The following is an 11,675-nucleotide window of genomic DNA, read 5'->3' as shown; positions in this document are numbered from 1 at the left end:
ATTTTCTTTGGAAAGACGAATCAGATTTTTAAAAATGTTTTTTTTTTTTCTCTCTCTCTCTATTAAACTGCAGTCATTGTAAAAGCAAAACTAGGTAAAACCTGAATCCCAATAAAATTGAAATCTTTTATGTTTAAACTTGGTTTCTGAAGTTGTACATTGTACTTATGTAGATCTACTCTCTTTATTTTATCTGATGATTGCACACGTGTGTGTGTGTGTATGTGGTCCTTTTTGTGTCTACCCCAACCGTTTGACAAGTGGTATCAGTTTGTTTGTGCCCCTTGTCTAGTTGTGTGGGAAGAAGCTTCCTTACCAACCATGAGGTTCTGAGTTCACCCCCACTGCACTGCACCTTGAGTAAGTGTCTTCTTTAGCCTTGGGCTGACCAAAACCATGTGAGTGGAATTTGTAGATGAAACTGAAAGAAGTCTATCATATATGTGTGTGTATTAGTCCTCTGTCCACTGCTTGCCAACCAGCGATTGTGTGTTTACGTCCCTGTAATTTAATGGTTTGGCAAAAAGAGACTGATAGAATAAGTACCAGGCTTTAAAAAAAAATGAGTTCTGGGGTCAATTCATTTGATTAAAATCCCTCAAGGCAGTATCCTAGTGTGGCTGTAGTCTATTGATTAAAACAAAAAGATGACCCTCCCCCCAAAAAAAAGATTCCGAGTTCAATTCCAGGCAGTGACCTAAATAACATAAAAAAATACCTTAGGAATGAGAACCCAGGTTCAAAATTTCTCCAAGAGACCTGATGAAGGCTGGAGGGTATATCAGCCAAAACTTTGTTAACAACAAACAAGATGAGGACAAATATCCATCAAATATAAATAATGTAAATAATGTACATCACATCCATGTTTAGGTGGGCGTAGATATTATCTTATACTTAGTTTTTTTCTCTCTCAACTCCTTTCAGCATTATTACTTATGCATTCTCTTAGCGACACATCCAACAGAGCATGCCATTTAGTTTCCTGATAATGAGAATCATTGTATTGTAGTGGGCAGAGAAGTTTTAACCTTAGGACAATTTGAACCTGGAACACAAGGTTATAGGCACGTGAAAAAACATTTGAGTGAGGTCGTTGCCAGTGCCACTGGACTGGCTCCTGTGCAGGTGGCACGTAAGAAACACCATTTGAATGTGGCTGTTGTCAGTACCGCTTGACTGGCCCTTGTGCCGGTGGCACGTAAAAACACCCACTACACTCTCGGAGTGGTTGGCGTTAGCAAGGGCATCCAGCTGTAGAAACTGCCAGATCAGATTGGAACGTGGTGCAGCCATCTGGTTCACCAGTCCTCAGTCAAATTGACCAACCCATGCTAGCATGGAAAGCGGACGTTAAACGATGAAGATGATGATGAATTGTGAGGAGCCATTCTACTGATTTGGCTTTTCACCATCATCATCATCATGATAATGGTTTCAAATTTTGCCACAAGGCCAGCAAGTTTGAAGGAAGGAGTGAGTCAATTACATTGACCCCTGTGCTCAACTGATACTTATTTTTTTATCAACTCCGAATGTATGATAGGTAATTCGCTATCATCAATCCCAGTACTTGACTGGTATTTTTTTTATCAACCCCAAGAGGATGAAAGGCAAAATTGACCATGGCAGGTTTTGAACTCAATGTAAAGAATAGATTAATATCACTGATGCAAAAACACACACACATTCATTTTGTAATGGTTGTATAGGTTTTCAAGATTTCTGAATATTTAAAATGCTGTTTAATTTTGTTAGATACAAAAAAATTACACAATTCAAATCAAATAATATATTTAGATATTTAAAAAAAACAAAAAAACTTTTTTTTAATATTCGAAACAAGAAAATTGCAGCAAAACTGCATACTGACCATCATATGACTTGTTAAACATATATTGTATGTGCTGGTGGCACATAAAAAGCATCCACTACACTCTCAGACTGGTTAGCGTTAGGAAGAGCATCCAGCTGTAGAAACTCTGTCAGATCAGATTGGATTCTGATGTAGCCATCTGGTTCGCCAGTCCTCAGTCAAATCATCCAACCCATGCTAGCATGGAAAACGGACGTTAAACGAGGATGATGTCTCAATGGTACACTTTTCCTGCTTCTTTTTTTATGGTTTTTAGCAATACATTGGTGCTGGGAAACAGTCCTGTGAACTCCAGAAGCAACTTCTTAATAAATGTATATCAGTTAAAAAGTTCTATAAAACAATATATTTGTTTATAGTTCATCATTTTTATACCCTTGTAAACACATATACGCTCCTATTACTGTCCTGACAGGATATTGGGCACCCAGCCTTTCTTCCAGTAACATACTGTCCATATAATCTTAAATATTTCTTTAACTCAGGCACAGTAAGTACTTCGATAAGTACCATGATAAGACGTAAACCAATAACAATAGCGTGGGTAGTCTGCGGAAGTTTAATTGTCTACATGGAGCGCCGCCTAGCCAAGGGAGATAACCTACTTATAGGAAAGCCCTATATATAAGAATAGTGACAATCTTTCGGTACTAGATCCCATAACTTCCGGTCGTTGTGCGCACGCATACTGATTACATTATCGTATAGTGTGTTTAAAGTTTGAGAACTGTATGAATCTGAGGGGAGAAGGTTCGAGTTTAGTGGGCCATTCATTTTTTAAAATTCTATTTAATGTTGTCTTTTCATATTTTCAAGTCATTTAAAAACATAAACACACTGTACGATAATGTAATCAGTATGTGTGCGCACAACGACCGGAAGTTATGGCATCTAGTACCAAAAGATCGTCAGAATAGTATTGTCATCTTGTATAGCCTTTAATTTTCAGGTTATTTTTTGATGTCACTTTGACGTTTCCGGTATGTGTTAGAGTAGTTGCATAGCGGAGAAAAATTAAGAAAGCGAATCTAGAAACGTGGCATTATCTGCACATAATTAAAAACAGCGAGATGTGACATGCGCATTGGGTGTTTATACCTCTCTTTCCGGTTCTTACTCAAAACTGTTTATAAGTCCGAACCATGACCTTTTGTCATGAGAGGCGCTTGGTATTCCGATGGTTGTAAAAAAACAAAACAAAAAAGTGAACAAATAAACCTCAAATATTTTTGGTAAATTTTTTTATGTAACACCCGAACGATTTTCACTCAGAAAAAAAAAAAAACTAGGATTTTTTGCGTGGAATCAAGTACCCTGACGTCCTAATATGCTGAAAATCCCCTAGTTTGGTTCGGAAAGGAACCAAACATTTTACAGAAATTAATTTTCCAGAGTGTGAAGTACATGGTTCGTTATTAAAAAAATTATATATATAGTAGAGAATGTGACATTCTGCGTGTGTATATAATATAATATAATATATATATAATGGCATGTCTGTATGTAGACTGGTAAAAATTCACCGACAAAGTGCTATACTTACCTCTTTGCTGTCAAATAAATGGATTAATTCTCAACTAAATATCTTAAGCTTTACACTAGCGTTTTAGGAAGAAAGAAAAACTCGTGCCCAAACTAATTTTTGTGTGTGTGTCGGCGGGGAAAGAAAGCTGAACGGTTTAAAATGAATATATCTTAAATTGTGGCGATCTATTTGTCTATAAAGAGGGCTTGAAGTAAAACAAAAACCTGCATTTAACGAATTGAGTGCCCGATTATGTAAAAATGTTTTGAGTTATCTTTCCTTCGCAGTGTTTATTCGGTCTCCATAACAACAAGTTGGGTGAAACTAAACAAGATGGACGCCACTATGAGACCGATGTCGCTACCTCCAGAGTTTACGAATTACGCCGAGGAACACCAACTGTTTGAGTTGATGAAGGTTAGTGGAGTAGAGTTGTCAGACATTGATAAATACTTTCATAGATAATAATAGCCACACTCATTAGTGTGGTTTGAGGGAATACATAGAGCTCGTCTCGCTCGCTTTGTTTATTTTGTAGCAGACACGTTTAACTCCCAATCGCTTTTATCTCTCAGACCTGTGAGACAGGGCCTTCCAGCGGTGACCATCCTGGCTTTTTTTTTCAAGTATAGTGAGTACTTTACACAATATTCACTGCGTTCTTTTGTATAAGATGGTACTGCCATTGAGGGAGATTTGGCTTCTATTTCTAGCAGCGGGTTGAGCGAGCACGTTGATGCTCCCCTCAGTGATTGACCCTACTCACTTGAAGCTAAGTTAATGTCTTCTACATTTTCAGGAGCGACCATATCTCTCTCTTATCACACTTTGCTGTCTTAAAAAAACGAACAACATTGGAAAATGTCTAAAAATACAACAAAAAGAAAAACAAGATGGTCGTGACTGGAACGTTTCTGATTGTAGGTCTATCGCAGCTGGAATACTTCTGGTTATAGGTCGGGCTTGAGTGTAAACAATCACGAGAAAAAGTTATGTGATGGATATGGCCATCGACTTTGATGTGAAAATTCTCTGCAAGTTCAAGAAATCATGTTGGAAGGAAACAAAAAAGATTTAATGGCTGCCAACACTTTGGTGTTTATTTAAGAGTTAATCTTGGGTTCTAGTTGTATGATGAAAGTAAATAATTGATTGCAGTTATTACTCTTTTAGTCCCCAGGTCAAGGTAGATAAAATGAGAAGCAACTTTTTTGACAAGTTTCCTTCCTTTAAAATAGTGTCAGGTCGTCACACTGCCCTTCCGTGATAAATATAATTTTTCAAATTTAAGCATGAGGCCAATAATTTTAGGAGGGGCTTCTGTACTTGTCTGCTACTTCACTTTATAGATCCTGAAAGTTAGGCTGCTTGGCAGGATTTGAACTCAGAATATAAGAAATGAATAATAATAATTCTTTAAAATTTTTTGGTACAAGACCAGTAATTTTGAGTGGAGGGGTTAGTCAATTAGTGTACTTATTTTATCAACCCCCAGATGGATAAAAGGAAAGTTGACCTCAACAGTATTTGAACTCAGAATATAAAGAACTAGAAGAATTACTGCTTGGCATTTTATCCAAAGTTCTAACGATTCTGCCAATTTACTGCCCTTCCATTAATACTAGGTTGAGGAAAAACTTTGTGTGCCGTGTTAAAATAATGAACTGAATGAACACACACCACAAAAATATATAAAAGAAGCATTATTTTAACACTGTGTACAAACTTTTCCCTCAACCTAATAATAATCCTTTCTACTGTAGGAACAAGTCCTGAAATTCTGGTGCAGGGGATAAGTTGATTATATCAACCCCGACTGGTACTTATTCTATCAACTCTGAAAGGGTGAAGGAAAGGCAAAGTCAACCACGGCTGAATTTGAACTCAGAACATTAATAATAATAATAATAATAGTCCTTTCTACTCTACAGGCACAAGGCCTGACATTTGGGGAAGAGTGCTAGTTGATTATATTACCCCCAGTACTCAAATGGTACTTATTTTATCGACCCCGAAAGGATGAAAGGCAAGGTTGACTTTGGCAGTGGAATTTGAGCTGAGAATGTTAAGCCAGAAGAAATTCTTATTTCTTTACTGCCTACAAGGGGCTACACACAAAGGGGACAAACAAGGACAGACAAATGGATTAAGTCGATTATATCGACCCCAGTGCGTAACTGGTACTTATTTAATCGGCCCTGAAAGGATGAAAGGCAAAGTCGACCTCGGTGGAATTTGAACTCAGAACGTAGCAGCAGACGAAATACGGCTAAGCATTTCGCTCGGCGTGCTAACGTTTCTGCCAGCTTGCAGCCAGAAGAAATTCTGCTAAGCATTATGTTCGGTACAATTATGATTAATAGTCCTTTCTACAGGAAGCACATGGCCTCATATTTATGGGAAAGGGAGTAGTCGATTACATTGACCCCAGTGTTTCACTGGTACTTAATTTATCAACTCCGAAAGGATGAAAGGTAAAGTCAACCTTGGCAGAATTTGAACGCAGAACAGTGATAGGCAAAATACCAAATTATGATTAATAATAATAATGGTTTCAAATTTTGGCACAAGGCCAGCAATTTGGGGATAGGGGTTAAGTCAAACACATCAACCCTAGTGATCAACTGGTACTCATTTTATTGACTCTGAAAAGATGAAAGGCAAAGTTGGCTTAGACCACATGTCTATAGTAGGAGGTCGACACCAAAATATTGAAAAGCAAAATCTGCTTTGTTGAGATTTCAACTCAGGAAGGTGTTTGTCTCTAATTTAGACATCCATTGCCGCCTTAACAATTTATATTAACATTATCATTTCCACAAGAGAGAGAAGTCATTATAAGGACAAAGAAACTTGTCTAAGGATAGTTTTAGTGGTTAGAAATGTCTGGGCAACAAACTTATTTTATTGTGGAAATCTTTTTATTTAATGACAAGATATTTAAACAAATAACTTTCAGTCAATGTTAGACATTTCTCTTGTGTCTTATAGAAAATAGAAAGACATTTTGCAGAATGGCTGAAGGTGGAAAAACAAAACAAAACAAGGTGACAGGGGTAGGGAGATTTAAACAAATTTGAAGATTTTTTTCCAAGACTGTCACATCTTTACCATATTTCTTCATCTCTCTCTCTCTCTCTCTCTCTCAGGAAGCTATGTCTCTTTTCTAATGCAGGACACCCTTCTGTCCCTCAGTACTATGCTCCTGTCATAGTTCAGGGGTCTTGTCCTGCAAGTTGCTTGGTGATTTACTGCTGCTGGTGCCACATAAGCACCCAGTACACTCTGTAAATCGATTGGTATTAGGAAGGGCATCCAGTTGTAGAAATCACGCCAAAGCAGACAGCAGAGCTAGATGCAGTCTTCTGACTTGTCAGTTCTTGTCAAACCATCTTACCGATGCCAGCATGAAAAATAGATGTTAAATGATGAAGATGATATATAAATCCTTTGGATTCCTACCATTTCAGTAATGGAGAATACGAGCTGAGAAAAAATAAAAAAATAATTTTAAAAATCCCTTGCATCTGTTTTGTGTCTCTTTACTATTTTAAGATTTTTCTTTTAATTATTCCACATTTTGAAATACAGAAATTATGATTCTGCAAAACAATAAAAAGAAAAGAAAATTCAAAATTTTAAATTTTCAAAATCTTTCCTCCCCCTCCATTAAACCTTATGAAGCTTTTAAACTCATCCTTTTCATTCTGTGATAAGTAAAGGTGATATCTAAAGCAAAATATGCAAAAACTAATGAGGTTTTTAAAAATAACGTTTTTAGGCGCAGGAGTGGCTGTGTGGTAAGTAGCTTGCTTACCAACCACATGGTTCTGGGTTCAGTCCCACTGCGTGGCACCTTGGGCAAGTGTCTTCTACTATAGCCTCGGGCCGACCAAAGCCTTGTGAGCGGATTTGGTAGGCGGAAACTGAAAGAAGCCCATAGTATATATGTATGTATCATCATGTATTTGTGTGTCTGTGTTTGTCCCCCCAACATCGCTTGACAACCGATGCTGGTGTGTTTACGTCCCCGTAACTTAGCAGTCCAGCAAAACAGACCGATAGAATAAGTACTAGGCTTCCAAAGAATAAGTCCTGGGGTCGATTTGCTTGACTAAAGGCGGTGCTCCAGCATGGCCACAGTCAAATGACTGAAACGAGTAAAAGAGTTTTAAAACTCATATTCTCCATCATAAGAATCTGAGGAAACTATATATCATCATCATTTAGCATCCATATTCCATGCTGGCTGGATGGTTCTGAGTTCAAATTATGCTGAGGTTGACTTTGTCTTAAATTATTTGGGGGTTGATAAAATAAGTACTTATTAAACACTGGGGTCGATGTAATCAACTTGAAATTGCTGGCCTTGACCCAAAATTTGAAATTAATAATTATCAATTAATTTAGGGTGGTGAGCTAGTAGAATTATTAGCATGCCGGGCAAAGTACTTAATGACCTTTTGTTCATCTTTACATTCTGAGTTCAAATTCCACTGAGGTCAACTTTGTCTTTCATCATTTCAGGGTTCATAAAATAAGTACCAGTTGAATACTGGGGTCGATGTAATTGACTTACTCCTTCCCTCCCTCCCTCGAAATTGCTGGCCTTGTGCCAAAGTTTGAAATCACTAATTATTAATTTTATTTTCAATTTCAATAATTTTTGTTTTGCAGTTTCTAATCGAACAATTATTGTTGAAAAAACCAGAGGATCCTATAGAATTTCTTATAGACATCTTGCTTCTCCGGTTGAAAGAAGGTGGGACTAAATTTTTATTTTCTTCTGTCCTTCACCATCATCATCATTGCCATCATCATATAAAAGGAGTCGCACATAGCTCACTCAAAGGAAATCTGGCTGCTATTTTCAACAGGTTGACTGATCCCAAAGCTATTTCATTGCTGGATTGTGTTTTCTCAAGTATTCAAAAGATAAGAGACAAATATTCCCCTAGACAGGATGCTAATTCATCACTGCTTACTTCTCCCACAACGACAGAGTCAATCTGTCTGAGATAGCAGCCAAATCATCCCTAAATTACAGCCTATCATTTCAAATGAAGAAGGTTACCTTAGACAATGCAGTCCCAAATTCACAAAATAATAGAATAGTGAGGACTGGAACTCACTTTATCACAAGTCCACTTCATCAGGGGAAGCTGAGATAATCAGCAACAATAACAAATTTTAGGTAGAATAAAGTGTCTTCTTCAGAGACAACAAAACAGTTGCAATAGATTTGAATCCACAATCCTCAGGCAGAGAGCTCAATACTCCGTTCCTGATGCCATTTCGCCTGTAATGTAATGAAGGAAATTGAAATAAAATAAAGAAAGTCATGAACTATATTCACTTTTATTCCCCATTTCTTCACTCAAGAACTAATATATGCTCTCATTATTATTTAACGTCTACTTTTCCATGCTGAGATGGGTTGAATGGAATTTGTTTGGGTGGATTTTATACACCAGGATGCTTTTCCTGTCACCATCCCTCACCTGCTTCCAAGTAAAGTGATACTTCCCCGTGGTGGACATAGACATATTTTCTTGGATGACTGGAAATGAAGGATAATGCTTGCATGATGGTGGTACTCATTTACAACTGTTACGCAAAGCCACAACAACACACACACACACACACAATGGGTTTCTCTCAGTTTCCATCTACCAAAACCACTTACAAAATCTTTGTAAGTGGTTTTGCCTACTTGGGATTACAGTAGAAGTCATTTGACTAAGGTGCCACACAGTTGGCCTGGGCTGAAAACAATTTATGCATATATGTGTATGTGTATATATATGTCTAATCAAGTGGTGGTCTGCTCTTGGACAGGTCCTGTGCATGTGGACCTTCTCCAGCATTCTTTACTCGCCCTGGTCAGGCCTGTACCCTGCCCTTCCACTATTAAGTACATTACTGAAGCGTTGGCTGACATGATTAAACTTGGGGTGTTTCCCATTGGCTTCTCCTGACAGGTGGGATTTAAACTCAGATTGTAGAGAGCTGGAAGACATTACTGTCAAGCATTTCTGCTGATCTACCAACAATTCTACTATTTTCTCATCAGCAGAGCAATGTGAGCTGAAGTGTTTTGCTCAAGAACACAATATCCTGCCTGATCTGGGAATTGAACTCATGATCTACCAATACCTAAGCACTAGTGTAGTTGGGAGTAATAGATATTGGCATAAAATTTTGGCATGAGGCCAGCAATTTCGTGGTGGGGGTAAGTTGATTACACCGACCCCAGTGTTGAACTGGTACTTATTTTATCAACTCCAAAAGGATGAAAGGCAAAGTTGAACTCAGAACATAAAGATGGACAAAATACCCTAAGCATTTTGCCTGGTGTGCATTTATGGCCATTTTTGTTGCATCTTTGTGTAGCAGCTATCTAGTCTGTTTGATAATTTCTTTGTTGGTGTCCATGTTTCACTGCCATATAACTGATTCAATAGCTGCAATGAACAGCTTGATTTTGATTTGCCTTGGTGATTTGAAGTTCCAGGCCTTCTTTAGTCTGTGACAGGCTGTCCATACTTGTGCCTTCCTGATCTTGATGTCTGCTTCCAAACTGCCCACGCAACCACCCTGAACTGGAAGCATCCAAATTAGTCATGTGGAACCTACTTCATGGTGATGTAAGAAGAGGAAATCGTCGTCATACTTACATCAGCAACTTGATCGCAGACACTGGGCTGGAATGCATCCATGACCTCGAGACTGTGATGATGGACTGAGAAGTGTAGCAGGTGGACTTTATTGCTGTGGCCAGGGTTGGAACCTAGCCACAGATAGATAGATTAGTCATTGTATTAGTTACACGGAATTCATCATTTTTAACCCACTAAAAACTAACATCATCAATAAAAAGTTTAGAATGGTACAACAATGCACTATAGAAGAAAAAATGGACTATATACCTGCTATCAACAGAGACTCCAGCTAAGAAGATCTGAAGAAGGAATTGTAATTCCAAAATATCATCAGACTATAGATAACCAAATTACAACAGGTGTATATTCCATTTTTTGTATTATAGTGCATTGTTGTACCATTCTAAACGTTTTATTCTTTGCAAACAATACACAATGCTTCAAGCGAACTACAATACTCTCCATCATCATCAATGTAAAGAACAAAAAAAAAAAAATTGCTGGCATTTGTAAAGCTCAGTTTGGTCTGTTTTGCACACATCTATAAGACGATTTTCTCTTCCAAGGCAGTTACCGCAGCAAAGGTGCTTCAATATTTGAATGTTCACATATGTGTCTAAATAGAAATGTACATAGGTTTATCTTATTCATATTTCGACCAGAAATGTTTGTAGTCAGAGTACTTCCTATAAATCACAGTGCATCTTGTAGATGCAACCATTTCTTATTCTCTTCTTTTGACTCTTAGCTCTTTTGATACCAACCCACCCGTGACCACCCCTAGTTCCATGATATATGCTTCCTGTTTTCAAGTGATTTAAATTCATATCTTCTATCAAAATTCTATGAAAATTTAAGTTCTAAGCACCAAGTTATGAGGGGGTGCTGAAAAGTTCTTGGCTTTTGGGCAATAGAAAATACAGGAGGATCAGTCAATTATGATTTTATTCAACATATTCCCTTCTCAGATTTACACACTTATTGCAGTGGTCTTGCAGTTTTTCTAAGCCCTGTAAAAGAACTCAGAAGGTTGGGCCTCCAATTAGGCCTTTTGTAATATCCTTAAAGCCAAGAAATATATTTGATATTAACTCCAGAAAAATAAATTTCCTGGATGTAACATTGTACCTGGATACGGGTCTGTTTTGCCCTTTCCGTAAACCTAATAAATCTATGTCATATTTGAACATCTCATCAAATCATCCTAGGTCTACAATAGATAGTATTGTTACGGGCATTTCGATTAGAATATCAAATCTTTCATTGAACGAAGAAATTTTTAACCAACACGTGCCAGTTTATAATAACGCTCTGGAGGCAAGCAGCTTCAAAACTAGAATTTCATATATACATAACACAAGATTTAAAAATAAGTTGGCAGGTTTATCACCCGACTATATTGCGTTCGATCGGTGTGGAGGTAAAAATTTTTTTAGTAGTTAGTGTAGTAAACAATCTTTTAGAAACGGGACTAGGAACAATGGAAATATAAATAAAAATAGGAATAAATACAAAAATATAAATAAAAATATGGACACTTTAAATAAGCCTACGATATGGGAAAATCCTAATATGGGAATATTTAAAACAAAAGTTTCGCGACCCAGAATAA

At 37.4% G+C, this 11,675-nt stretch overlaps 1 protein-coding gene across 1 annotated transcript in view; it reads left to right on the top strand.

Moving 5' to 3' along the window:
* The first annotated feature begins 3,175 nt into the window (after window positions 1-3,175).
* LOC106877265 (adenylate kinase 8) overlaps window positions 3,176-11,675 on the top strand; it is a 29,837-nt gene continuing 21,337 nt past the window's right edge. Inside the window, exons 1-3 of the mRNA XM_014926129.2 lie at window positions 3,176-3,283; window positions 3,689-3,818; window positions 8,079-8,163. Of these exons, the coding sequence (XP_014781615.1) occupies window positions 3,735-3,818; window positions 8,079-8,163 (169 nt within the window). The 5' untranslated portion in view covers window positions 3,176-3,283; window positions 3,689-3,734. The remainder of the gene's footprint in view (window positions 3,284-3,688; window positions 3,819-8,078; window positions 8,164-11,675) is intronic.

This window comes from Octopus bimaculoides, chromosome 23 (assembly GCF_001194135.2).
Source record: "Octopus bimaculoides isolate UCB-OBI-ISO-001 chromosome 23, ASM119413v2, whole genome shotgun sequence".
Lineage (NCBI taxonomy): Eukaryota > Metazoa > Mollusca > Cephalopoda > Octopoda > Octopodidae > Octopus > Octopus bimaculoides.
The sequence above is the reverse complement of the archived record's forward strand: the minus strand, read 5'-3'. Positions and strand labels throughout refer to the sequence as shown.